At 53.1% G+C, this 25,624-nt stretch overlaps 16 protein-coding genes across 16 annotated transcripts; 7 read left to right on the plus strand and 9 right to left on the minus strand.

Moving 5' to 3' along the window:
- Positions 1–98: 98 nt before the first annotated feature.
- Positions 99–2,056, plus strand: ASPSYDRAFT_139610 (flavin-containing monooxygenase; the record flags this gene model as incomplete). Its single annotated transcript, XM_040840970.1, has 3 exons — positions 99–370; positions 445–729; positions 793–2,056. 3 exons carry the CDS (start codon positions 99–101, stop codon positions 2,054–2,056), a joined length of 1,821 nt encoding a protein of 606 aa, XP_040707767.1.
- Positions 2,057–2,083: 27 nt separating this feature from the next.
- On the minus strand, positions 2,084–3,653 carry ASPSYDRAFT_1155019 (uncharacterized protein). Its single transcript, XM_040840012.1, has 2 exons — positions 2,355–3,653; positions 2,084–2,321 (listed from the first exon to the last, which is right to left on the minus strand). Exons 1-2 carry the CDS (start codon positions 3,585–3,587, stop codon positions 2,112–2,114), a joined length of 1,443 nt encoding a protein of 480 aa, XP_040707768.1. The 5' UTR covers positions 3,588–3,653; the 3' UTR covers positions 2,084–2,111.
- A 667-nt stretch (positions 3,654–4,320) lies between these two features.
- ASPSYDRAFT_26000 (uncharacterized protein) lies at positions 4,321–6,072 on the minus strand (the record flags this gene model as incomplete). Its single annotated transcript, XM_040844229.1, has 5 exons — positions 4,321–4,515; positions 4,584–4,954; positions 5,025–5,573; positions 5,623–5,812; positions 5,860–6,072. The coding sequence occupies 5 exons, from the start codon at positions 6,070–6,072 to the stop codon at positions 4,321–4,323; spliced, it is 1,518 nt and encodes a 505-aa protein (XP_040707769.1).
- A 191-nt stretch (positions 6,073–6,263) lies between these two features.
- On the minus strand, positions 6,264–7,100 carry ASPSYDRAFT_38634 (uncharacterized protein; the record flags this gene model as incomplete). Its single annotated transcript, XM_040845750.1, has 3 exons — positions 6,888–7,100; positions 6,394–6,822; positions 6,264–6,347 (listed from the first exon to the last, which is right to left on the minus strand). Exons 1-3 carry the CDS (start codon positions 7,037–7,039, stop codon positions 6,266–6,268), a joined length of 663 nt encoding a protein of 220 aa, XP_040707770.1. The 5' UTR covers positions 7,040–7,100.
- A 317-nt stretch (positions 7,101–7,417) lies between these two features.
- ASPSYDRAFT_84001 (uncharacterized protein) lies at positions 7,418–8,247 on the plus strand (the record flags this gene model as incomplete). The annotated part of the gene is made up of 3 exons (XM_040851291.1): positions 7,418–7,725; positions 7,791–7,939; positions 7,988–8,247. The coding sequence occupies 3 exons, from the start codon at positions 7,418–7,420 to the stop codon at positions 8,245–8,247; spliced, it is 717 nt and encodes a 238-aa protein (XP_040707771.1).
- A 63-nt stretch (positions 8,248–8,310) lies between these two features.
- ASPSYDRAFT_26003 (uncharacterized protein) lies at positions 8,311–8,916 on the minus strand (the record flags this gene model as incomplete). The annotated part of the gene is made up of 1 exon (XM_040844230.1): positions 8,311–8,916. One exon carries the CDS (start codon positions 8,914–8,916, stop codon positions 8,311–8,313), a length of 606 nt encoding a protein of 201 aa, XP_040707772.1.
- A 185-nt stretch (positions 8,917–9,101) lies between these two features.
- ASPSYDRAFT_84003 (FAD-dependent oxidoreductase) lies at positions 9,102–10,384 on the plus strand (the record flags this gene model as incomplete). Its single annotated transcript, XM_040851292.1, has 5 exons — positions 9,102–9,188; positions 9,237–9,425; positions 9,479–9,676; positions 9,728–10,169; positions 10,218–10,384. 5 exons carry the CDS (start codon positions 9,102–9,104, stop codon positions 10,382–10,384), a joined length of 1,083 nt encoding a protein of 360 aa, XP_040707773.1.
- A 241-nt stretch (positions 10,385–10,625) lies between these two features.
- On the plus strand, positions 10,626–11,847 carry ASPSYDRAFT_142400 (uncharacterized protein; the record flags this gene model as incomplete). Its single annotated transcript, XM_040841237.1, has 5 exons — positions 10,626–10,813; positions 10,870–10,966; positions 11,022–11,104; positions 11,168–11,592; positions 11,651–11,847. 5 exons carry the CDS (start codon positions 10,626–10,628, stop codon positions 11,845–11,847), a joined length of 990 nt encoding a protein of 329 aa, XP_040707774.1.
- Positions 11,848–12,055: 208 nt separating this feature from the next.
- On the plus strand, positions 12,056–13,066 carry ASPSYDRAFT_53577 (fumarylacetoacetate hydrolase family protein; the record flags this gene model as incomplete). Its single annotated transcript, XM_040848710.1, has 3 exons — positions 12,056–12,319; positions 12,418–12,712; positions 12,768–13,066. 3 exons carry the CDS (start codon positions 12,056–12,058, stop codon positions 13,064–13,066), a joined length of 858 nt encoding a protein of 285 aa, XP_040707775.1.
- A 40-nt stretch (positions 13,067–13,106) lies between these two features.
- ASPSYDRAFT_26005 (DUF3500 domain-containing protein) lies at positions 13,107–14,573 on the minus strand (the record flags this gene model as incomplete). Its single annotated transcript, XM_040844231.1, has 5 exons — positions 13,107–13,700; positions 13,749–14,094; positions 14,151–14,233; positions 14,289–14,488; positions 14,540–14,573. 5 exons carry the CDS (start codon positions 14,571–14,573, stop codon positions 13,107–13,109), a joined length of 1,257 nt encoding a protein of 418 aa, XP_040707776.1.
- An 80-nt stretch (positions 14,574–14,653) lies between these two features.
- On the minus strand, positions 14,654–16,845 carry ASPSYDRAFT_63711 (fungal specific transcription factor domain-containing protein; the record flags this gene model as incomplete). The annotated part of the gene is made up of 2 exons (XM_040850246.1): positions 14,654–16,696; positions 16,783–16,845. 2 exons carry the CDS (start codon positions 16,843–16,845, stop codon positions 14,798–14,800), a joined length of 1,962 nt encoding a protein of 653 aa, XP_040707777.1. The 3' UTR covers positions 14,654–14,797.
- Positions 16,846–17,115: 270 nt separating this feature from the next.
- On the minus strand, positions 17,116–18,049 carry ASPSYDRAFT_63712 (uncharacterized protein; the record flags this gene model as incomplete). Its single annotated transcript, XM_040850247.1, has 4 exons — positions 17,907–18,049; positions 17,618–17,844; positions 17,441–17,559; positions 17,116–17,396 (listed from the first exon to the last, which is right to left on the minus strand). The coding sequence occupies exons 1-4, from the start codon at positions 18,042–18,044 to the stop codon at positions 17,116–17,118; spliced, it is 765 nt and encodes a 254-aa protein (XP_040707778.1). The 5' UTR covers positions 18,045–18,049.
- Positions 18,050–18,265: 216 nt separating this feature from the next.
- Positions 18,266–20,001, plus strand: ASPSYDRAFT_63713 (uncharacterized protein; the record flags this gene model as incomplete). Its single annotated transcript, XM_040850248.1, has 2 exons — positions 18,266–18,958; positions 19,040–20,001. 2 exons carry the CDS (start codon positions 18,266–18,268, stop codon positions 19,979–19,981), a joined length of 1,635 nt encoding a protein of 544 aa, XP_040707779.1. The 3' UTR covers positions 19,982–20,001.
- A 159-nt stretch (positions 20,002–20,160) lies between these two features.
- On the plus strand, positions 20,161–21,471 carry ASPSYDRAFT_84010 (NADH:flavin oxidoreductase/NADH oxidase; the record flags this gene model as incomplete). Its single annotated transcript, XM_040851293.1, has 1 exon — positions 20,161–21,471. One exon carries the CDS (start codon positions 20,161–20,163, stop codon positions 21,469–21,471), a length of 1,311 nt encoding a protein of 436 aa, XP_040707780.1.
- An 83-nt stretch (positions 21,472–21,554) lies between these two features.
- Positions 21,555–23,435, minus strand: ASPSYDRAFT_26010 (uncharacterized protein; the record flags this gene model as incomplete). Its single annotated transcript, XM_040844232.1, has 4 exons — positions 21,555–21,756; positions 21,807–22,519; positions 22,579–23,054; positions 23,117–23,435. The coding sequence occupies 4 exons, from the start codon at positions 23,433–23,435 to the stop codon at positions 21,555–21,557; spliced, it is 1,710 nt and encodes a 569-aa protein (XP_040707781.1).
- A 546-nt stretch (positions 23,436–23,981) lies between these two features.
- Positions 23,982–25,116, minus strand: ASPSYDRAFT_26011 (SRR1 family protein; the record flags this gene model as incomplete). Its single annotated transcript, XM_040844233.1, has 2 exons — positions 23,982–24,114; positions 24,161–25,116. The coding sequence occupies 2 exons, from the start codon at positions 25,114–25,116 to the stop codon at positions 23,982–23,984; spliced, it is 1,089 nt and encodes a 362-aa protein (XP_040707782.1).
- Between the last annotated feature and the right edge of the window lie 508 nt (positions 25,117–25,624).

Consider the following 25,624-nt stretch of genomic DNA (forward strand, 5'->3'; position numbering starts at 1 on the left):
GTCTTCCATTATTTTTGTTTACCTAGAGCAACTGCATAAAGAGTTCTGAAATCACTGATACATGCCAGTAACCCAACTCGACAACTACAGATACTATCATGTCACGCGCAGAAGCACCACCAGCAACCTCAAGCCCCGCCATCCACCCCTCTACCGTCGACAATGGATCTAAATCCATTTTAGAACCCGAGTACAAGATCCTCGAGCAGCCCATCGGAACTCGACGTCCCATCCGAGTGGCATGCATGGGGGCCGGATACTCTGGGCTGATGATGGCCATTGTATTCAGCGAGCGCATGCAAGACCGCAACGCCGAGCTTGTTATCTACGAGCGGAATGCAGATTTGGGAGGGACATGGCTTGAGAATCGGTTGCTTCATTCTTTATCTACCTATCTACTTATTTGTTGTGTGTAGTGCCTTTTTTTCTAACAGCTGTTGCTAGATACCCCGGCTGCAAATGCGATATCCCAGCGCATAACTACGCGTACAGCTTTGCGCCGAATCCAGCCTGGCCGAACTATTATGCGACATCGGATGAGATCCACGGTTATATGCATGGTGTTGCTGATATGTATGATTGTAAGAAGTATATCCGCTATCAGCATACCATCAAGTCCGCCATTTGGAACGAGGATAGAGCGAAGTGGGAACTCAAGGTGGAGAAACACGATGGAAGCATTCTTGAAGACGAGGTCGATGTCTTTATTAACGCCGGGGGTGTACTCAAGTACGTCCATCCTCTAGAATACTTCACATAAAACTGACGACGATGATACGTGGTGCTTGCTAGCAATTGGAAATGGCCCTCCATCCCAGGCATCAACACCTTCCAAGGCAAACTAATCCACTCCGCGCACTGGGACAAGAGCTACTCCTTCACCAACAGAAGAATCGCCATAATCGGCATCGGCTCATCAGGGATCCAAATCGTCCCTGAACTCGCCAAAATCCCCGGCGTGGCGCTCGATATCCACGCCCGCTCACAGACCTGGATCTCGCCAGCGCCAGGAATCAACGAACCCACCGAGAATGACCCGGCCATGGACGCGCAGTACAATTTCACAGAGGAAACGCTGCAGCTATTCATCAGCGACCCGGCCTTCCTCCGCGACTACCGCGCTGCACTCATGGATCGCCGGAGCAGTAACTTCAAGCGCGCAATCGCAGACAGCGACCTGCAGACGCAGGCACATGATCTATTCCGCAAAGTCATGAAGGAGAGACTAGGGGATACGCCGAAGGGCCGGCGCGCAGCATCATTCCTCCTCCCTTCGTTCCCTGTTGGATGTCGACGACTCACGCCAGGACCGGGGTTCCTCGAAGCCCTCACGCAGGAGAACGTCGAGCTAGTGTGGGACGATATCGAGTGCGTTTCCGAACGGGGCATCGTCTCTAAATCGACGGGAAGGGAAACGGAATACGACGCCATCGTCTGCGCAACGGGCTTCGACACCTCCTTCTGCCCTTCCTTCCCAATCATCGGACGGAACGGAGTGGATCTAGCAGAGAAATGGGGCGTCGACGATGAGATCACCATCCCGCAGGCGTACTTTAGCTTCCTGGTCCCTGATATGCCGAACTATTTCTGCTTTATCGGGCCGAATAGTGTCATCAGTAACGGCTCGCTTGTGCTGGGGATCCAGGCTACGGCGGTTTATATCTACAAGTGGCTTGACAAGATGCAGAGGGAGATGGTGCGGAGTTTTGAAGTAAGGAAGGATGTCACGGATGAGTATAACCAGCATATCCAGGCTTATCTGGCGCGGACGGTGTGGACGCGTGGGTGTAGGAGCTGGTATAAGCGGGGGACGATTGACGGGCCGGTTGTTGCTGTGTATGGGGGGACAACGTTTCATTTTATGGAGGCGATTAAGCATCCCCGGTGGGAGGATTTTGTCATTGAAAGAGTGCAAGAGGCGAGGGGGAATAGGTTTGCGTATTTGGGGGATGGATTTACAAGGAGTGAGAGTCGGGGTGGAAGCGTTGGGCGTACGCAGACGGTGGATTTTGATGACTTCTGGGATTTATTTGTTTTGCCTGACGTTCATGATTAGGTTTATTGAGAGCTATCAAATCACATTAACAGACCAAATATAGCCTACAACGTGGCTAGGAGTTGTCAACACAGGAAAACACGCCCGTGATGCTGCCATCGGCGTAAGCAGCCTTGATACTTAAAACAGTTGTATATGTACCCCCAATCATAATCAGAAAGCCGGAGAGGACCATGAACCAAGCAAGTGTGAAACCAAGGGCATATTTCCAACCGCTCCTCGCAACCAGGAAGGAGTCAACGAGCCAGTGATTTGCGGACGAGGACTGCGCAAGTCTCGGATGCGGGCCTCGTTGAACGGCCTTGACAGGTTGTCTCGCAATGAAGAACAGGATCATGAACCCGGGAATAACATTGGTGAAGACTGGATTGAAAAGAGCCCCGACGAGGCTGAGGAAGTCGTCGAAAAAGGGGACGACGCCGACAATGATGAAGCCGAAAACGACAGTAACCGCCATCGAGCCAGCCCAGACGGCCCAATGCTGGACGGTGTTTGATTGTAGATGGCGTGTCCCTCGCAGAATCCTCACGAATGAGTATTTGGCTGCGATGTGGCTCCATAGGACTGCGGTTACTAGTAGCCCTGGTAATGCGACACCATAGGATATCTTTTTGATAAGGGGTCCTGCTGAGCCCAGGGCTGGACTTGCGATATACTGGCCAACCTTGCCATAGACCATCGAGCCGATCACGATATTCGTGGCAACAATGAAGGTCTGCCCGCAAAGCAGCGATCTTGTGAATAGGCGAGGGTGCTTCATTTCAGCAGCAAAGGTGAAGAATGTCCCGGATCCGCCAACAGCGAACAGCTGAGTAGAGATTGCGCCCATGGCCTTGAGGAAGGTCGTCTGCGGGAGAACACGGATATCAAGATCGATGGAGCCATCTGCAGGAGCCACGGCAGGTCGGTCTTGGGTGAGGCATGCGATTGCGGTGATCCAGATGGCAACGATGATGCCGGCCACGCCTAGCCAGCTCAGCCAGGAGACTTTTTCTAGAGATCTGAAGCCTGTCCCGAGGATGAAGGATGCGGCGCAGGTAACGCCGAGGAAGACGGTTGTGCAGGCTCCATGCTCAGATAGGGCGTTTAACGATGCTGACGTGGTGAGCATTCCTGCACCAGCTACCAGGGCAAGGTAGATGTAGTAGATGATCCCAATAACCTCCCTGCCTGTCTCGCCGAAGAGCATCTCGGCGGCATCGCCAATGCTGTGCATATGGGGGTAATACTGTCTAGCATTCCCACATACATAGCCCGCCACCGTCGAAATCAGGGCCAAGATAATGAAACAGAAGATGCCGGGGAAGAAGCCTAGAATGTGAAACGTGGAGGGGAGACTTAAGACCCCGAGTCCGATCTGGACTTTTGTAACGAGGACAGCGGCGCCTTGCCAGGAAACACCGCGGAAATTGACTTGACTATTTGCGTCGTCGAAGAGATCAGGCGGTTGCTGGGGCACCGATTGAATGGACGCTACGGGGCTCAAGGTCTCATCATGGCCAGCTGCAGGGTCTTTCTTCGTTGGGCTCATTCTGAACGAGGTGCTGACAGACTTGACTATCAACAAGACTAGCCAGGGGCGGCTGTTAAGTAGTAGCCTATCGAAACTGGGGTATGACCCTGAGATCCGGCCCGAGATCAGTCCCACGGATAATAAAGCAAACTCATATTCCATAACTCGTAGAAGGAACGCAGTTGCTTCTGGGGCGGTCAATACTGGAACGTACCAGCCCCAAGGAGCTGATCTGCCGGGCCGAGATACTCACTGGGGAGATGCTGGAGCAGTGAAATAACGAAGCCCTGCGCTTGTCGGATCGGACCTCTATCCGAACCGTGGGCCCGGTACACCAGCAGGAAGCGCCACTTGGCTGACATAGTTATTCGAGTGTTTAGGTATCAATAGAGCTGGAGATGACGGCGGCAGAAAGAGTCCCCTCACCGTGCCATCGCTGGCAATGAGGGTGGATACAATCCTATCACTAGGCACGAAAGGGGCGTTATCTATAAAAGCATGGAGCAAGTCTGACAGACCTTGCGGCTGGTGAGGCAATTTTGGCCTTATTCAAGCAGCAACAGAAAGCATCTGAAAGAGCAAAGATAAGTCGGGGGTCTTGTTTATCCTGCATATAGGAGTCTCCGAGAGTTAGGGCTATGGTATCATCACGGTATCTCCCACTAGTCAATTCCTAGCAGCAGAAACAAGTATATAGCGATCTCGCAAATTAACCTCCATAAGTACCTCAAACAAATACCAGTCTCAACCCTCAATCCTCAACATGCTCTGCCGTAGCCTTGTCCCCGCCAGGTCCATACTGAACGCCGCGTCCAACCGACGTGACAACAACCGCATCCTGCTCATTCCCAAACAGCGCCTCAATCTCTTCCAGGGGCAGACAGCGGGTTTCCGGAATGAACAACGCAATCCAGATTATCCCACAGAACGTTAGGACCGCAAATACCTACACAGCAAGCACACTGTTAGACCAGACTGGACCAGGAATAAGGTAATGGAATTGCCAAAACATACAAGAAAAAACTTCCACCCAATAGCCTCAAACGCCGTACTAGTCACACTGAGATACACAGTCGCCGTAGCAGTAAGCGACGACAGACCGATGGAGACACCCTTTGTGCGCAGGTGGTTCGGGAACATCTCGCCGAGATAGACGTACGTGCCGACGTCAACGCCAGAGGCGTAGAAGAGGAGGAAGATGTATAAGATTGCCACGCCGGTGTTCTTGCCGGCTGTATTGTCCGAGTCTGCGTACAGGGCTACCATTATGGCTTCGAGGGTGATGCAGACGAAGCACCCGCCGTATGCGATTAGCATGGTGGCTCTGCGGCCTAGGTGGTCGATTACCCATGTTCCTAGCATGTTTCCCAGCAAAGCAACTGTTACTAATTAGTTGCGAGTTTTATTAATAGAGAAAACGAGAAAACCGGGGAGGGGGCGCGGGGTTGGAATTACTGAGGTCCCTATTCCCCTGAAGAAGCTGGCGCTGGTCCGGCCCAAAGCCGAGTTTCTGGTAGAATGTCTGCCCGTAGTTGTTTATAACGAAGACGCCGGTGCTCTGCCCTAAGAAGCCCAGCATGACTGCCATGTAGACGCGTTTGCGGTGCACGGGGCTTGTGAGGAAGACTCTCCACGAGGCGTCCATGGCGCGGTCGTGCTCGGCTTGGAGTTTCATCTGGGTGAATTCTTCGTCGAGTGACGGAGCATCTATAGAAGCGGTTACGTTGAGTTTGTTGTATATCTTTCGTGCTTCCTCAGACTTTCCCTTGAGGAGGAGATGCCGGGGTGACTCGGGAAGAAATGGGAGGACGCAGAAGAGCACGATGGGACAGAAGAGGCTGATTCCCATCGGGGCACGCCACTGAGCTACGGGGTCGTCAGAGAAATAGAACCCCATCCCGGCATACGAGGCTATACAGAGACCGACACCGATGGAGACGCCGTTCATTCCGGCGAAGAGACCGCGGTGTGCTGGGGGTGCGAGCTCGGGGATGTAAACGGATGCTGTTCGGTGTCAGGTTTCAAGGAGAAATTACATGATGGCTTTGCTGACCGGATGTTCCACAGGCCCAGGTTCCTAGACCGGATATGAACCGGAAGACGAGGAATTCAGGGAACCCTGATGCCCCTGTCATACCGGCAAGGCCGGGGAGGGAGACTAGCGAGCCGAAGAGGAGTCCGGCTTTGCGGCCCCAGCGATCACAGACGGAGGCGCCGATCAGGTTGCCGAAGACTGCCCCTGCCTGTGCATACAATGAGCAGCTGGAGAGTTGCGAGGGGGGTAAAGTACCTGGAATAAACCGACAATTGCCCCTTCGCGGGCACTTGAGTTGGGTAGGTTGTTGCCCTCACTATCCCAGAGGCCCATCCGCTGCATGAAATCTGCCTTCTGGAGGGTGGTCCCGATGATGACCGAGTTGTATGCTCCTACCAGTTGGCCCAAGGAGATGGCCACGCAGAGGAGAAAGGTGCGCCAGTTGATCGGCGGCTTGGTTGATGCCATGGTATGTTGGTGAAGGTGTGGAATCAATGGAGACCAGTGCAGAAAGGAGTTGCTAAATGGACTAATGGACTAAATCCCCGGGTTATCGTTCCGGGGTTCAAGTGTCCGTCTACTGCAGTTAGGGCTTAGGTCGACTTCCCCGTGGGGTGGCTCAATAGTCTACCAGACTGACATTATATTTTGGAAACTACGTCTAATTGACCTGCCTGAAGAATCCAAACCCCTGACCTTCCCAGAACCTGGTCTGCCGTACTCCCAGTTTGAGCACATCAGCCCTATTCAACTGTTAGTCTTGGAGAAGCATAGGACTGCGTGTCTTACTCAAACTTCCGCATTCTCTCTCCAACCCCCCGAAAAGAATATCTCCCTGCCAACCGAATAAAAATTGTAATCGGAACCTCATCGTCTTCCAAGGATCCAGGCACAAAGCACCAAGCCGCCAGGACATCCTCAACTGCCTCCATTTCCCTCGCGAGCAGCTGCTCCTCATTTAAAAGCGTGCCCCGGGCAACCGTGTCTCCTGCCGGTGTCGTATACTGGGCCACTACGAAGTAGTCCTCTGCTGAGACCGTCTCTGGTACTTCTGGCTTCCCCCTGGCCTTACCTAGGAATCCTGATCCGGCGGGTACATAAGTGGGTACTCCGCCCTTGGGATAGGGGAGGAGAGATGTGGCAGCGACGACCTCGCGCATGTGTTTATATGCGGTGCCGCTGCGGTGGGTGATGGTGAGGGCATCTTCAGTGGCATACCTTGGTCAGAATTGTTAGCCTTTTTTTTTTTTTTTTTTTTTTTTTTCTTTCTTGGTGATACTTACACTTCCAGGCCCTGCAGGAGAGCAGGACAGTCCGGGGAAGGGTCTTCGTCAACGGGCGTTGTCCAGCAGTAGGCCAGACATTTGGGTTCGTTAGACTGCGTTTCGAGTGTGATGTCGCGGATGAGAGAGAGGAACTGCATCAGTAGTAGCATTTTGTCAATATGGGACCATAGAGCTAGGGTAGGATATGGGATACCTACCTTGGTGCGGTCCGCTCGGGACGCGAATGCGATGTAGGGGTTGACGACTACAGCCATTACGCCAACTTCAGAAATGCAAGCAAACAGAACAAGGTATCCATTTTCCCCAGCCTTGTCTATTAATTTCCCCTCCCCGCATGATATGGTTTTCCGGGGATCCATCTTGGCAGCTCATCCGGGGCACGGCTCTGCACAAACATAAGCCACTGCGGGGTGCATCCGCATCCTCTGGCACCGTTATTCAATTAATTCAATTACTTCAATTCAGTTCAGTTCTATTATAAGTGTAGATCAATTTGAAAGACTTCCTGCCAAGTATTCTAAGCTAAAATGCCCATCCTCGAGCCGGAGTTCTACCAACGCCTCGCAGCCCTAGGCGAGCCCTATCCGCGCTTCAAATGGTACATCACTGCGGCCGTTGCTCTCAGCGCACTGAACTACCCAGAGGAAATCGGGCCTCTCTACACAAACCTTCTGGAGCGGTACATCGCACCGGGGGACCAAGCCGGCGAAACACGCAAAATCAAAGAAGCACTCGTCAAGGCCGCCGGGCTGCACGGGGCCGCGAAGACGGGGAACGCCATGCGCGAACTGTATCTGGTGACGCCGCCGCATTTGGTTGATGATACCTGTTATAGGTATGTTTCTAAATTTTCAATTAATTAGGGTTCGAATGGATTTATGCAGTGCTGACGAGGTACAGGGCAAACGATATCAGTAGTCCGGAAGATGCATACGCACGCGGCGACGCATTCCTCAAAAGCCTCTACCGTGATGTCCCAGACCTGAATACGGACGATGACTATGTCCGCAAGTGTTCACCGGATTACTTCTATCTCGTCTCTAGTCTGAGTTCCTTTAGAAAGATACTGGCGTACACCACACACTAACGGCGATCAGGACTGCTGTATCCGTACATATTCTCCTTTGATGAGATCCTCGACAAGCTCGAGTCGAGCCAGGCAATTATATCCAGCCTCATTGGAAGTGACTGCACGGGACAAGCCCGGAATCATATGAAGGGGATGTTATGGAATGGGGCGACAAGGGACGAGGTTACTGCGATTCGAGATACAGTGGTCCTCATAGCGCAGCGACTGGGGGTGGAATTCAAGAACGGAGTAATCCCAGTGCCGGAGCTTCCACATAATAATGAGTAATAAATGAATAAATAAATAGATAGATAGATCATTCTGTTTTATCTGAACTGCTCATTATCATGGTCAATGGTCATGGTCAAGTGTCCACACCCGTCGTTCCATCGGGGCAGTCTGCATCCCCTCCACCCTCTTCGTGCCGGGTGTGAGAATTGCCCTCTTCCATATTTCCCCACCTAGCTCATTCGGGCCAGCCCACTCATGTAGAGCTAGATACGGAGCGGTGTTGCGTGTAGAGGCGTGCACGAGCTTCATCCGAGCTGCCGCCTGCCACCCGGGCACGGTCGCCAATGCAGGTATGTGTTCCTCGGAATACCACCTATCCAGTTCATCGTGTGAGGCTGGGTCTGTGGGAATTGTCATTTCGACTGTGACGATGGTTGGAGCGGAGAGTTGTAGCTTGCTTGTTTCTGCGAGGGTGGTGTAGATGCGCCAGTGGATTGTGTGGAGTTTGCTAGTTCCGAGCGAGTCCAGATACGTCTCTATCTGTGGGATGGATGAGGATGGGAAGTCCTTCAAGCGGTATACATTTGCATAGCGGTGTTTTAAGTCTATACCCTCTTCCGCAGCGGAATCGAGGTATAGTCTGTGTGTGACATTGAGGTCGAGATCTGCGAAATTGGCGAGCTGTTCCTCGCGAGAGTTGAGGAATACGAAGAGATAGCTGGCCATTGTTACAAGTCCATAGGCATCCAAGAGAGTAAAACCAGAGTATTATAGGTGGAGACCGTTCCCTGGTACTTGCTATCCCCGGAGCTCTCTGTTTCGGCTCCACGCCATCTTCCCCACTTCCTCATTATATATGGTGTTCAGCCCATGGATTTGGACTACGCTTGCTCACACCACCATTTCAAGAAATGGGTCTGCATATTCTCGTTGTGGGCGGCGGCATCGCGGGTCTGGCCACTGCGCTCGCCTTACGCAGGGCAGGCCATAAAGTCCAGGTAGGCTCCTATATCACCAGATAGCAACCAAGAACTAACAAGGGCTAGGTATTTGAAGAATCGCAATTGGAATATGAAAACACCGTCGGATCTGTGGTACACCTCGGCCCTAAATCAAACGACCTCTTGCGCAGCTGGGGATATGACGGCCCAAAGGCCCGCGGAGTTCTCGTTAGAGACATCGATGAGTTTGATACCGACGGATCATTACGAGAAAAACCAGAAAATACGCAGCCTGTGAGGACTGTACTGCTACTAGTATAATTAGATATCAAGACTGACTGTCGCAGCAGGGATGGATGTACTATGAACGCAGCAGCCTACACAAGTCGCTTTGGAATGCTGCCGTGAGTCCCACCGGTCCTGGCCAGCCTGTAGAGATATCTCTTGGGACTCGAGTTGAAGCTGCCACTGAGGCTGCGCAAATCACCCTCAACGACGGGACAACCGTCCAGGGAGATGTCGTTATCGGCGCAGACGGATTGCATGTAGGTTTGGTTCTTAGGACTATCCACCGATTCAACCACTGACTGTGCCAGTCCACCGTGCGCAAAAGCGTGTTCAAAAGTGAAAATATCAACGGAACTGCAAGAGTAACTGTTCATTTCAGCGTTCCCACTTCGCATTCAGCACCCAGCTCCAGTTCCAGTTCCGTCATCCGGCGATTCCACGACCAGCCGGAGCGGTATGAAAAGTGGCTTGTTGATAATCTGCAGCTGAACGTTTACCGCGTGGAGCCAGAGCGCCTCTTATTCGATTGTACGATTGCAATACACGGCCATGCACATATTACAGGGAGCTATATTAAGCAAGAGATCCTACAGGCCTTGGAGTCTGGCCATCCAGAGTTCACGAGACTCATATCAGCAGTAGAGCCAAGCGACATTCACTTCTGGACACAACCATCTCTTCATCGCGTGGATGAATGGATTTTTAAACATTTAGTGTTGGTTGGAGATGCAGCGCATCCATTCTTTCCATGTAGGTTTCATCTCTCAGGCTGCACCAGCTAAAGCTAATTACTAGCAGACGAACTGCCAGGGACATCCCAGGCTCTGAATGATGCAGCTGCTCTCGCTGCTGAGCTTTCGCTTGATGTCAGCGTGGATGAAGTGGAAGAACGCCTTCGTTCGTGGGAAGGTCCGCGGAAGGACCGTGTGCGGGTTATACAACAGTCTGAGCGTGGATTGCATTGAGAATCATACACAGTGTCCATGTATTGAAAAGGCAGTGCAATCCATAACCATCGCTTTACAAGTAGTCTGCTCCCGGCTATCCATGGAAGTCAATCTGGATCAGAGTATACCTTGCCGACCAGGGCGCACCCGGGGAAGAATAGCATAAGTATGCTAAACCGCCAGTATCCTATAGAAAATCCGCCTAGAATTTAATCTTTAATAGGATTAATCTTTTATATTTCTCTTAACTGCGAACATCATGTCTCTACGTCTAAATCAGCCCCTCCCATCCTTTGACGACCTCCCCCTGCGCCCAGGAGACCCTCCACACTCGGCCTGGGGCCTCTGGAAATCTCCCGCCCTCGGGGCCCTAAACCACCTGACAGACGATGCTGTTCTGAAAGCTACCCAGGAAGAAATCCGGACGGGTGAACGCGTTACCTTGAAGTATGTTCCGGGGTTTTCATCTAGAGAAGAGCAAAGATGTTGATAACCGCTGCTAGTCTTCCCCTGGACGCCATCAAGCCGGCCCTCCTTGGCCGTGTGGACTTTGAGCAGAAACTAATCAATAAAGCACCGCGGGTGATTAACGACGATGTGGTATGTACATCTTCAAGTAAGCATACGACGGTTCCAAGCTAAGATTAAGATCCAGATCTCCTTCAACACGCAGACAAGCACGCAGTGGGACTCCTTCAGACACTTTGCGTACCAGTCTGAAGGAAAATTCTATGAAGGGTCCGTAGCTCTCTTTAACCAGCCAAATAATATGGTTATACATGGCTGATAAGGTGGTAATAGTGTAACCCAAGCCGACATCCACGACACCCCAAACTCAACAATCAACGGTCTAGACGCATGGTCCGAAAAGGCCATTGCAGGACGCGGAATCCTAATAGACTACGCCTCGTGGATCTCTAACCAGCAGGGAAAAGGAAAGGAAAAGGATGCGTACAGCGCGCTGGAGTCGTCGCACGGAATCACTGTCCCCGAGATCAACGCCATTTTCGCAGAGACAGGAATCACTCCGCGGACGGGCGATATCCTCTTCCTGCGGACGGGGTATGTAGCCGCGTATACGGCGCTTGATGAGCAGGGAAAGGAGGAGATGAAAGCAAAAGCCCATGCGTGGCCGGGACTGCAGCAGAGCGAAGAGATGGCCAGGTGGTTGTGGGAGAGGCAGTTTGCAGCTGTGGCAGGAGATAACCCTGGTCTTGAGTGTGTTCGTAAGTTCTCTCTTCCCTGTTGATATCCGGGGTTGTGGCCTGATACTAATGGATGCAGCTCCGGTGGACTTGGAGTGGATGCTTCATCCGATTCTGCTTGCTGGATGGGGGACGCCGATTGGCGAGCTCTTTGATCTGGAGGCACTGGCAGAGACGTGTAAACACAGGAATCGCTGGTCGTTCTTCATTACCAGTGTGCCGCTGAACTATCGGGGGGCTGTTGCATCGCCGCCGAATGCTATGGCTATATTTTAGTCCGTGCAGTCTGCAGATATGTATGTATATATTCTGTAACTGAAATAGACTGAAATTCCATCCGTGGGACAGCCCATGCCCTGTCAATTAGCTTCCCCGGATGATATTGTTAGATGCACGACCACTGTCATAGGGGCCTTCCCTTATATGGCCGTCTCAAAGCCACAAGCACGCGAATAAAGCATAGTTTCCATAGTTTCACTCCAAAATGAAAACCTGGACACACCTCGTCCGCTTCATAGCCACCGAAGACCACCAGATCCATCTCGGCCAGCTCGTCGACCCCTCCCAGGACATCGGACGAGACGCACTCGAAGGGAGGGATATCTCCGTGTACCTAATCGACGGGAGTATATTCGACGGCTGCGTCACGAACGAGATCAGACACGTCAAGAGACTTCTCTCACCTGTTTCCAGGGAGCAATGTAACTATATCCGGTGTCTGGGGTTGAATTACCTCGAGCATGCCAAAGTCGGTACCGTCCCCTCCAGCAACGCTATCCAACGGCGGGAGCTATGACTATGCTAACTATACGACTTGTCTTGAATTGACTTGACTGACTTGGATAGGAAGCAAACCTCCCTCTCCCTGCAGCTCCTATCCTCTTCACGAAGCCGAGACCTGCCTTATCGGATCCATATCCAGCGACGATAACGATCCCGAAATGCGCGCAGGACGGGACAAGCGACTACGAGGCCGAGCTGTGCGTTGTAATCGGCAAGACGGGGCGCGATATCGCTGAAGAGGATGCACTGGAGTATGTGCTGGGGTACACGGCGTCGAACGACGTTTCGTGCCGTTCGCTGCAAAGAGTCACAGCGCAGTGGTCTTTTTCGAAGGGGTTGGATGGGAGTTGTCCGATTGGTATTCTGCATTACCATAGACAACTATCCGGTTGTTACTAACTAAGAATCGACAGGCCCCGTCCTCGTTTCACCATCTGCTATACCAGACCCGCAGAATCTAGGAATCAAGGCCGTTTACAATGGGGCTGTCGTGCAGGACGGACATACGGGGGATATGATATTTAGTATCAGGCAGCAGATTGCGTATCTATCGCGAGGTACGACGCTGGAGGCTGGCACGATTATTCTAACGGGCACACCGGCCGGGATAGGTGCGCTCAGACAGCCGAAGATTGCTCTTGGAGACGGGGATGAGATTGCGGTTTGGGTTGAGGGGGTGGGGACGTTGGTTAATAGGGTGAGTTATGGTTAGTTATGGTGGGTAGATGGTAGATGGAAATTTCAAATATATGTTAATTATCAATGAGAACTCCCCCATAGTCCCCCCCATTAGGTGTCCTGACGATAGTATGGACATGAAACTTTGCAGGGTCCTTGTTCACCAGAAACACGCCCGAATGGTGGTCAAACTCGATGAGCACAACAGGGCTCTGAATTCGGTAGTAAAAGGCATCGGTGTTTTCAAAACCACCAATCCAGCAGAAATAGGTCTCGTCCCAGTGTTGCTTGATTTGGGCTAGGCGGGCCTTGTAAGGTCCCGTCGGGAGAACGGCGATGTAGAATGTTACTGTTTCGAGGAGTAGATCTTGTAGAGAAAATGGCATGGTAGAGGCGTGTATTCCCTCGTAAGGGATAACGCGGTTATCTTGAAAGGCACCGGCCAAGTGTCTCTTTATATCTGTCAGCACAGTTAATACAGTTGGGGTGGTAGGTACAACCTGGTCTGCCGGGTTCCATCTGTCCTCTGGCATATTCTCATCGTGCAGGTTCTTGAAGATCCGTGCGGACTGTTGGAGATGACGAGGAAGGGACTGCATTATCTTCAATGGGAGATCTCCTGCTGCATCTAGTATCCGGACACCTTGATCAAGGCCGGAGTCAATTACCTGTTCAGTATTAGCCATATACATCTCAAACATGGATGAGAGACATACATTCGGCTCAGCACCAAGAAACATCGGCGTCGCAGCCATCTGCTTCCCCCGTATCGCGATATTCAAACTGAGATGGTGTCCGAAGAGCGAGTATCCCCAGGGCTGGGTGGGAGACGGAGTTCCGAATAAAGTAAACTGGTAGCTGCGGCGGTTCATGATCGTGGTCGCATTACACAGTTTCCCCAGGAATTCGTTCGTCTGCATTGCGCCGATTATGCGAGTGTACCCTTCTGAGCTCGTGCTTGCTTGTACCAAGGCTAGGATGGCTTGCACTTTTGCGTCATCGAGGTCTTCGAGGCGCAGGCCGGTCCGGTAGATCAGGAATTCGGGATTGGACCACTTGCGCCTGTGGCTGTTAGCATATAAAACCGGACAAGCGGTGGTAGATTAGATTATACTGACCAGTTCTCCGAGCCAATCTGCTGGGATACCTGTTCGAGTTCGGCTGGGACAAGCAGGGCTGTGATGCGATTCGCGCAATCCACCTAGAGATAGAGACAATGTATCAGCGAATACAACATTTGATTAAGGCTAGGTTACCATTTCCTCCACTGGAGCCCCCTCGTCTGCCACCTCGAACAGATTCTCCCTCCGGTTCCCATCGGTGGTGATGCCGTAGTATGGCTCCTGCAGGTTTGCCGTCCATTTTGAGACGATTTTCTGCACGGCCGGTTTACTGAGGGCATCGGATGAGTATGACTCGGGGGTCGTCCGGTCTAGGCCTTTGATTCGGGGGTGTCCTGTCGTCGACCTCATTAGATATGACATGCATATTTGGATAGGTTACATACCAGGCGGGGGAACGAAGTCTCGAAAGTTGAACATTTTTGACTTGACGGAATTATCGGAATTATTTACGGCAAGTCTTTAATCAGTCTGCCGGTGATACTTGAGTATATTAATATATTAACTCAAGCATAACTCACTAGCTAACTGTATACAGGTCGAGCCTCCACGGAAGACTCCAGTCCCCGGAACATAACCCTAACTGGCCTTCCTGATAAAAAAAAAAAAGAAAAAGAAAAAGAAAAAAAGGATAAGAATACCACTTAATTAGCCGCCTTAACCACCTCCTCCGCAACCCTAACCATCTCCCCAAACAACACCCGAAAGTGTCTCCGCGACTCAACCCCATCCAACAGCGCCGTAACATGCAGCGTCCCACTGCGCATATACTCCAGATCCGCGCGCGCGCTGTGCCGCGTCGGCTCCTTCACTATCTGCCTGTAGAAGACCGATATCGCGGCCATGCAGTACGGCACGATGAACCCGCCTCCGGCTCTGGACCCGGCTCTGGATTCGAATCCATTGAGGACTTCGATTACGGAGCGTGAGGAGGTGAGGCAGATGGATTCGCTGGTGCGGATGCGTGGGGCGAGGTTCAAAGCCGGGTCTATACCGGTATTACTAGTACTGCCGCCGCTGGCGGCGAGTTCCGTCGAAAAAGTAAGCGAGATCCAGTGGATAGTGCGCATGAGGTTATGGTATTTCAGATGCAGCATCGCGACGAGGAAGTAGAGAGGAGGGTCGTCGTCGGCGAGGATCTGCTGGTCTGGGCGGAATTGCATGGGGATGGAGTCCTTCCAAGCGAGGAGCTGGGCGTCGATGTCGCCAATCTGGGCGAGTGTTCCGAGTAGTGAGTCGCTGTTTTTCAGCAGCGCTACGACGCGAGAGGAAATTGTGGCTAGACTGACGTGCCAGTCGTGGATGTAGAGGTCTGGGGACTTCAGCCCTTGCTCCTGCGCGGAGAGACGGTGGGTTGCTAGTCCTAGGTTTAACGGGCTGGTGATGGTCGATGGCCGGCCTTCGGAGAGGGAGAGGAAGGCGTCTAGGGTGTATGCGACGGACCAGAGTCTTGAGCGGAGGGTGGTCTGTTGGGCATTGAGGGCCAGCTGGGATGGCGGATGCTGGTGGAGGCCGAGAGACTGCGCGATGTGCACGGCCATCCCACAGGCCATCCATGCGATGCCGGTCTTGCCGCAGTAGAGGAGAAATACAGTATGCAGGAGCATGACCTGCAGGGACTCGATGAACGGAGTGGCTATGATGCGGTCAAGCAGGGACCAGATCTGCTCGTGGAGGCGCTGCGAGGACTCCCAGCTGTCGCGGTACGAGCGAGAGGGGGAGACGATGTTGCCTACTAGAATAACAAGGCAGAGGCGACAGTACTGAATCGCAGATAGACTGTAGTTGGTGTCGTCGTATATCTGGCGCCATGAATCAAGGAATTCCGCGTCCATGATGGGATACAGCAGGTGCAGAAAGTCATAATATGCCTGGATGCCTCGCTCCGCAAAGTCTCTCTCCGGCAGCAGCGGCCGCTGAAAGGGCCCCGATACAGCGAGCTCGTCGACATGGCGGATCCCATTGACCAGATGAGCCAGGATCGTCGACTCCATCGACGCGCCATGTGCAGACACCGAATCCCGCAGACACTCCGAGATGGTCGACCCAACCGAGCCCATTCCGATGAACTTGGTATCCGACGAGCCCTTGCGCAGGAAGAGCTCATGCGCTGATCGCGCCGGGGGCAGATCCAGACCCGCATGGATAGGAGGCAGCTCCAAGCCCTGGAATGCCGGATCCGACTGCGTCGGCGTGGTGAGATGCGCCGGATACGACACCGTCTCTTCGGTCGTCAAGTCCAGCGCATTCAGCGGCAGAGTCAGCGGTGAGCTGGCCGGCCAGAACGGCGCAAGCACAAGGCCCAAGTCCTGCGCATACTGGTCGAACTCGGGGGCGGCATCATCGCCCTGGACAAGCGGTGCGAGTTCAGTCTGCTCTTCGACGCGAATTGGCGACTGCACCGGCTCTCGCTGTGATCGCTCTGGCTGCTCTGGCTGCTCGACTTCCGCAGCATCGCGTTTGCGCTTCTCTCCGGCTGGCTCGCTTTGGGTGTGGCTGTCTGGGGGCTTGGGGTCTGAGGATGTGCAGGTGGCTCCGTACAGCTGGCAGTTCAGACAAGGACGCTGGCCGGTGCATTTCAGCTGTTTTTGTTAGTCGGGGATTCCTGGTTCCATCGTGAATCACACACCCGCTTCTTTCGACAGTAGTCGCATGCGCGCGAGACTCGCTTGAGGGGTCGACTTGGGTTCATGGTTTACAGAATTCCGTGCACAGGATTCCAGGGGACGTGAGATCCGGGGAGGGAGTATCCTGGGGTGCCAAATATTCTGGTTGAATCGTAAATCCGAGTGTATTCCGATGCAGCGAACCAGAGGGAAATCCGGGGGTGGGGGTGGAGGTCAGGAATTAGGGCATGATATTCTTACACTTCTACTGGCTCAAGTCAAGATCACCGTCATCAGTCTTCTGTTTTACATCTGACTGGCTCAGGTTAAGATCAGCAATCTTTTCTGTTCTATTTTCAAGTCTTCAATTCCCCCGCCAACTGCGCAATATCAATCTCCCCAGGCAATGGCCGCCCATTCCAGCCCGAGACCTGCTTTGCCGTATCCACCACTGCAGCAACAAGACCGACGCTGTTCCCTACTGAAATGGCACATTTAACATGGCTTCGCACTTGCCGCACAGCTCCCAGCCCTGCAATCGCCGCCGCCACCAGGATCTCCGCATGCTGCAGCTCGAATACCGGGCTCGACCCAACCAGGTATCCCCAGATTGTTGTTCTTCCGTAATATGCTAAACCTGGTTATTTCGGTTACAGCTAGAAATAGGCGGGTAAAACATACACATCTCTGGAAAATACTGCTGCACCATCTGGCGGATCTCGGAGTTCCCCACGCCGCGGTATATCGCCGCAACGGTGTCCTGGCCACGAGAAGTATAATCGAATTCGTCAAGTTTAAGCCTAACAAATATATATACCTCAGTAAAGGGAGTATACAAAGCTACTTGGAGGGATATACCTTCTCTTCCCATCCACATTTTCAATCCCTTGTGTCTTCAACTCACCAACCAGCCCAAAACACGCCGGCATGGTATTCGGGAGTCCGACGAATGGCACGACCAGTGTTATCGCCTCGCGAAGGAAAGTAAATACATTGCGTATCTCAGACTGGGATTTATCTTTCGTGACGTCGCGGAACAGCCAGACAACGGTATCGCCTCGCGCCTGTGCGCACAGAATCACGGTCTAAATGGGGGGGTATTGTTAGTGGAGAAATGCTCAACTAATTTATTTCGGGATCTTATTACAATTATAGCTGTAGCCAGCGACTCGGACGGGACGAGATTGCTGAGGGTCGCGTGCAGCCGGAGGAAGAGTTCGCGGTCGTATGCAGCTGCATCTTGGGCGATGTTTGCGTTGGTGTATTTGTTCGCGAAGTCAGTCATTCTGGAAGATGTCAGGGATTTATTACCATAATTTTGCGAGTTACTTGAATTGAATAAATATGAATACCAGGCCTAGTCAGTGCGCAGAGTGTATCCCCGGATCTGATACCCCCGGATTCCTCCCTGGATCACCTTATACTAATTATACCTACCTGATTATAACCAGACAATTGATTCCTAGAATATACTCACGAAAGGAAGAAGACTACAACTACATAGCAATGACCCCACCAACCAAAAAACAGACCCCCGTCCTCATAATCGGCAGCGGCCCAACAGGCCTAACAGCCGCGCTCCTCCTCGCCCGCACGGGCATCAAAAGCACCATAATCGAGCGCCACACAAGTAAAACAGGTCAGCCCAAGGCACACGCCATAAACCCACGCTCGCTCGAGATCTTCCGGCAGCTGGGGCTCGACACGGCGGCGCTGCGTGGCCAGGGCGTCCCGCCGGAAGAAGGGGATACGGTGCGCTTTGTTGTTTCCATGGCCGGGAGGGAGCTGGGGACTTTGCCTTATGAGAGACAGGGGGGTGAGACGTACGAGATTACGCCGGAGCCGCTGTTTAATATCCCGCAGCCGAAACTGGAACGGTTTTTGGGGGATGCGGTGGAGGGGGAAAGCCCGTGGGGGGAGATGGTTACGGTGCTCCGCGGGTGGCAGTGGGAGAGGTGTGACGAGGGTCAAGGGAGTACAGCGCTTGCATCGACTATTGTCGAGCGAGAGACTGGTGCTTTCAGAGTCATTGAAAGCGCATACATTCTCGACTGCGGCGGTGCGAACTCGCGCGCGCGCAATCAGCTGGGGATCCCCTTTGAGCCGCTGCCGGAGTATATCCAAAATGAAGTCCACCATGTCTCGGTGCATATCAGGGCGGATCTCACGGCGTTCAAGCCGGGGACGCTGTGGTGGACGGTGTCGCCGGTCGTGGAGGGGACGTTTATCTGCTACGGACGAGCGTCGGACTGAGTCTTTGTGACTTACTACGATCCGAAGACGACGTCGAGGGAGAAATTCTCTGAGGAGTATTGTCGGCGTATGATAGACAGGGTGCACAGCCAATCAATCAACCAATCAATCAAACCAAACATAAGACCCAGACCCAGACTAACAGACTTGCAGGCCATCGGCAAAAAGGTTCCATACCAAGTCCACTCCATAACAGTCTGGTCGACGTGGCCTCGCACCGCCAAAGTCTACCAGTCCGCTCGTTTCCCACACGCCTTCGTGCTCGGAGACGCAGCGCACGCCTTCCCCCCAACCGGTGGTCTGGGCGTAAACACCGGCATCGCAGACGCGCACAATCTGGTCTGGAAGATCGTTGCCGTGGAGCAGTCCTGGGCCTCCGAGGGTATACTGCGAAGCTACGGTGCAGAGAGACGGCCCGTAGCTGTTGCGAATGCGCGTCAGAGCGTGAAGAACCAGGTCAAGCTGCTGAATTTGAAGGCTGCATTGCGGGATCCGCCGGGGGAGGACGACACGAACGAGTGGGCTGCCTGGAGGGAGAGACTGGATAGGGAGCTGCGTGGGAATATTGAGCATTTTGACTCGATCAATCTCCAGATTGGGTACGTCTATGGGAATGAGGAATTATCGGAAGGGCCGTGTGATTGTTATACACCGAGGGGGGTACCAGGTGCGAGGCTGCCTCATACATGGGTCCAAGTCGGTGGGAGTACAGATAAGGTCTCGGTGTTGGATCTCGTTGATGGGAGCTGTTTCGTTCTGTTTGCGGCTGGGTTGATGTTTGACTTAGGGCTATCGGTGCCCATCCAGACTCTCCGCGTGGGCGTTGACTTTGAGGCTGACAAGGAATGGCTGGATGTTGTCGGACTCTCGAACGGGTCAGGGCTTCTTGTACGGCCTGACCAGCATATCCTGGGGGCTGCACGTTCTATCCAGGAGGTGGAAAGTCTTATCCGCTTTTACATCCAGTAGATAAGAATTCAATATTTTATCCCTAACAGTGCATAATACAACCCAAATAGTAGCCAGCCTGGATATCCCCGGATAGATCCCCGGAAGAGCCAAACCTGACAGTTGATACAACCACCCTGATAAAGTCCCTTGGCTATCCTATACTACCTCCTATCCGAAATCACTCAAAGAAGGGCAAAATGACATCCTATTTCACACCCCCCAACAATGCCGGCCGTGCCCTACACCCAACCTCCCCCGACACACCAACCCTCTTCCGCCCGCTGCAAATCCGCACCACCGCACTCAAAAACCGCATCCTCGTCGCCCCCATGTGCACCTTCTCCTGCGACCCAGCCCCGACTTCCCCGGCCACCGGCGCTTTCACAGACTGGCACCTCGCTCATCTCGGTCACCTCGCATCGAAGGGCGCCGCCCTAGTCATGACCGAAGCCACGGCCGTGCTCCCCAGTGGTCGCATCTCGCCGCAGGATGCGGGGCTGTGGCAGGGCATTGACGGCGGGCAGGGCAAAGCATTAAAGCGCGTGGTGGACCTTGTGCATTCCCAGGGCTGTAAGCTTGGGGTGCAGCTTGCGCATGCGGGGAGGAAAGGGAGTACGCTTCCACCGTGGATGGTCCAAATTCCTAAACGCAAACACAAACAGGGACATGGAAAAAGGAGGAGTGCGACAGCAGATGAGAGTGTGGGAGGGTGGCCAGGGGACGTTGTGGCGCCGACTGGTGGGGACGAGTATAAATGGGCGCCTGGGGAGGGCCAGTTCTGGGCCCCCAGGGAGATGAGCGTTGCTGAGATTGGAGAGGTGGTGCGGGCGTTTGCGCGCAGTGCCAGGACGGCGGTTGAGGCTGGGGTGGATGTTATTGAGATCCACGCGGCGCATGGGTATCTGCTGCATGAGTTTCTGAGCCCCGCCACGAATCGGCGGACGGATGGGTATGGCGGGTGTTTCGAGAATAGGGTGCGCATTGTGCGAGAGGTGCTGACTGCTGTCCGGGGTGCTATCCCAGCTGGGTCGCCGTTGTTCCTGCGTATCAGTGCGACGGAGTGGCTGGAGGGCCAGCCTGTCTCTGCGGAAACGGGCAGTTGGGATCTGGCGTCCTCGATCAGGTTGGTCAAGCTGTTGCCGGAGCTTGGGGTGGATCTTGTGGATGTCAGTTCTGGCGGGAATCACAGGGACCAGCATATTGAGCCGCATTCAAGCTATCAGGTTGACATGGCCGGCCAGATTCGCAGGGCCATTCATGCAGAAGGGCAGAAGACGCTGGTTGGGGCTGTCGGGCTCATCAGGGAGCCAGAGGCTGCACGCGATATAGTTCAGGGGGCAGAGCCAGAGTCTACACATGATATAGCCCAGGCAGGCAGAGACCCTCAGGCTGATGCTGTCCTGATTGCTCGCCAGTTCTTGCGAGACCCAAATTGGGTGTTTACAGCTGCAAAGAGACTGGATGTGCCAGTATCTCTTCCCTGCCAGTTTGGTCGAGGGCTGCTATAGGTCTAAATTCCAATATTAAATATTCATATGATCATATTCAGATCGACCTTATCCTCTAGACTATCTATCTTGCAAACCTCTACTCATAATTTTGCACGGACTTCCGGCAGATTGCGCCGCATGATCTTCCCACTGCCAGTCCGCGGTATCTGGTCAATAAAGTATACGCCCCCTGTCAGCCACTTGTGCGGTGCGAATTGCGCCTTGATCATGTCGAACAGCTCACTCTCTGTCACTTTGCCTTCCTTGCGCACGACGAATGCTCGGGGGTACTCTCCGCCGTTTCTACACTGTTAGACATATCTTCATATCTCACTGAAGTATGGGAAACTCACACTTTAGCACCGACAACAGCTGCATCAGCAACATCCGGATGGGTAAGGAGGTACTGCTCAAGTTCAGCCGGGGCCACCTGAAGACCCTTGACCTTGATCAGTTCCTTCAACCGGTCCACGATATAGATCCGGCCCCTCTCATCAAAATACCCAATATCCCCCGTCTTCAACCACCTCATCCCGCCCTCCTCAACAATCGTCTCCTTCGTCGCGTCCGGCTTCTTGTAATAACACTTCATCACATTCGGCCCAGAAATCCAAATCTCACCCACAACGACCCCCTCCGGCGCAGCACCACTGAAATCCCGCCCCTCAACCGGCTCAATCCGCGCCGCACAGTTCGGAGCCAGATACCCAATAGACCGCCCATCATCCTCGTCATCCGGCGCAAACGTCGTAATCGTGCACGTCGTCTCCGTCATGCCCCAGCCCTGCTTAACACCCACCCCCGGACGGAGGTACATCCCCGCGATTATCCGGCCGAGCTCAGGGCTCAGTGGTGCAGAGCCGCTGGTTACCAGCTCCACGGCTCGGAGATTGTATGCCGCGGCGTTGGACTGCTTGGCGAGCGTGGCCATGATGGCGGGCACAGAGGCCATGAAGTTGATGCGGTAGATGTCCATGTAGAGGAGGTATTTCTGCACGTCGAAGGATTTCATGATGAACACTTTTGCCCCGGCGCGCGCGGCATTCATGCAGTAGTATGTTTGGCCCTGTCGTAGTTAGATATCAAAACGGTATCTGGATAAACTGGATGTATTGGGTGTCATACATATGCATGGTACATGGGAAGCGGCGCAAGCCATCGTTCCCCAGACACATCGAGTCGTTCCTTGCGCTCCCTGCCCTTCTTGTCGTTGGATACGGTCGCACGTACGGCCAGTAACTGCGTCGAATTCGCAACAGCATTGTAGTGCGATATCTCCGTCCCCTTGGGGAGACCCGTTGTCCCACTGGAGTAGTTGATGATTGCCGTCGTGTCTTTCGCCTCGTCTAGTGTGTGCATCTTCCTCCACGACCAGGACTGTACTTCTGCAGCGGGGCGCCAGAATTGCGTCCATACAGGTAGAGACAGAGATTGCGATTTCGATTGCGATGAGTAGTTTGTGGCATCGTCAGGGTCGCAGAATAAATACACTTTATCCCGGGGTAATCCCACTCGCGCCGCTGCGTCCAGTGCAACAGATACCTGGCTCGGACCGGCGAGAAGGAGTTTCGCGCCTGAGTCGCGGAGCTGATATTCCAGTTCTACATCATCAATACTTTCACTCACTCACTCACGCACTCATAGCAAAGTAGAGTCTACATACCGTTAACACTCGCCGTCGGCGACGCAGCCGTAAAGACAAACCGCCCGGCTAGAACACCCCATAGCAAGACCGGAAAAAAAAGACCGTTGTTCGAGTACAGCAGAACCTTGTCGTTTGGACGCAGACCTAGCGCTTCCAGCCCGCGCGCGATCTGCTTCACGTACCCCTCCGCCTGCGCGAGACTAAAGCATTTCGAGGGCGTCGCGGCGTCGAAGTACTGTGGTGACTCACGCGAGGCGGGCGTGCCGGAGCTGAAGACGAACGAGGCGACGTCTGTGACTGGGATGTCGATTTGGGAGGATGACTTTAGCATTGGCATTGTGGTGGTTATTTTTAATGGTGAGATGTTGGTGTTGGCATTTGCAGCGATTTAACAAGGGCCGTTGTATATTTGGAGACGCTCTCGTCTCGGCCCTCGGTGGTTGCGCTGTCTCGGTTATTGCAGTGAGACGACCCACTTTCCGGGGATCTGGAGTCCGGGGTATACTATCATGACATGATCCATGGGAGAGAAGTTAAAGCATTTAACTTGGATACCTAGATCTACTGTTCTGCCCTAGTTCACGGCTGTCCAGATGGCTTTGTCGAGGCCCACTGATCGCCGCCCACTTCAAGGGCTGAAGCAGCCAGGAACCAGGAACCATTCCCAGAGCCTTTGGGGGGGGGGGGAATATTGCTTACTGTCTAGTAAAATCAAGGCGAGTGCGTTAGGGCTTGGTCTGTCATGAAGAAGCGACAGACAACGGATCATTTACTTTTAATTCCTTTTGCAATCTGCATCATATGCTAACTAGAATAACCAACCATTAGCACTTGACTAACTATTTCTCCTCCTTGGTCTGATTCGTACATGGAACATTTTCAGTCAGGTTGACCAGCGAGACTCCTTCTTGACATATATCGCCATAGAAGTGAAATTATTCTCAGGGTCTTCTGGGAATTCAAGCATATCATACGATTCAACCATCCTGTGGACGCGTGAAGAATTCGGGTCAGTCCTATCAACCTGTCAGCTAGTCCAGTGCAAAGGAAGACAGAACATACGAGCTTTCCTTTGGGTCGTTCTCTTCCACAGCACACCAGATAACGATGGCCGGACGAGCCATGTCCGCCATGATCTGCTTCACGCAGATATTAGGACTACAGCAGAAGACAAGAGAGCTGTCGTCCATCTGTAGGAAACCTTCTGGGTCGTCTACCACTTTGATCCCTGATTCCTTCATCACTGCCTGGTCTGTCGGGGAGTATACAGGGTCTTGAGCGTAGCAGGTGACCTCTTCAGTGCCCAGGTTACTCTCCTGTAGAGCCCTTTTGAGCAATACCAACAATGCATGCTGTACTGCGGATCGCTTGCACCCTTTGTACCCTTTCGTTGCTGTAAATCTCCCGCAAGCCATGCCTATCACCTTGGGGATCTTGCAGCGGAGATCCAGGGTCAAGAGAGTAGACTTGATTCCGCGCCATGTATCCCCCCCTTCCCATTCTTCCAAAATGCCCTTGAACGACTCCAATCCGGCCTCAACATCAACATGACTGACAGCCTCAGCCTCCTGGTCCTTCCGAACCATAAGGTGCGCAATTCCGATTGGACAGTATGCCCTCGACGTATCCCACTCCAAATAATTCTTGAGGCTTTCATAGGAAGTATAGTGTACCTTCGCAGAACAAAACACCCACTCCTCCTTCTTCTCTTTATTCTCAATGGGCCATCCGTCCTCGTCGACATTGTCTTCGTCACGCGCGTACCGTTCCTGTACCTCGCCAATCCGAACAAGCCACCCGTACACCTCCCCATCGAAGCCCTTAACATAGATCAAGTCGCCCTGTTTTAGAGGCTTCTGTAGCTGGTCTTTAATGCTTTGCAGGGTTTCCAGTGGATACAAAAGACGGCCTGCGTTGTACCACTTGTCGATGTTTGCTGCGACTTCTTCTGCGCTGTCCGGTTTCCACTCACGGGGTTCTCGGCCGTTCCGGAGGGGTTGGTCGAGCCAGGAGTGCATTGCGACTTGCTCATCGACTTTGGCCTTTGAGTGTTGCGTAGAGGATAGAGGTGGAGCTGAAGGTGGATTTTGGGCTTCGTTGCAGCTGGCGACGCTGCGATCAGACCCAGCTGACCCCTCCAGGCTGCAGCGCCAGGATGCCACTAGAGCCTGCATATATGCATGGCTTGACTCATGCACTTCTGCTAACTACAGGACATTCACACGACACACACAAATATTCACTAACTTTCCGTCCCTAGCGCCCCATACTCGCGCCGCATCGGGATCGGGGGGGTGCACCGGGGTTATCAATCATCTCTGACTCGGCCAATATGGTGTCTTTCTGCTGTTGGGTAATGAAAGGCCATGTGGTTATTGACAGGTCCTGTGCCCTCTTGTTAGCTGTAGTATACATATATCAAACCTTGGTCATTACCTAGATATACCAGTATAATACAAACGCCGACATTGTAGCCATATAATATAGTCTTTGTCAAGGCGTCCGAAAATTCTGCAGAGCTAGCAA

Source organism: Aspergillus sydowii, assembly GCF_001890705.1.
Source record: "Aspergillus sydowii CBS 593.65 unplaced genomic scaffold ASPSYscaffold_1, whole genome shotgun sequence".
NCBI lineage: Eukaryota > Fungi > Ascomycota > Eurotiomycetes > Eurotiales > Aspergillaceae > Aspergillus > Aspergillus sydowii.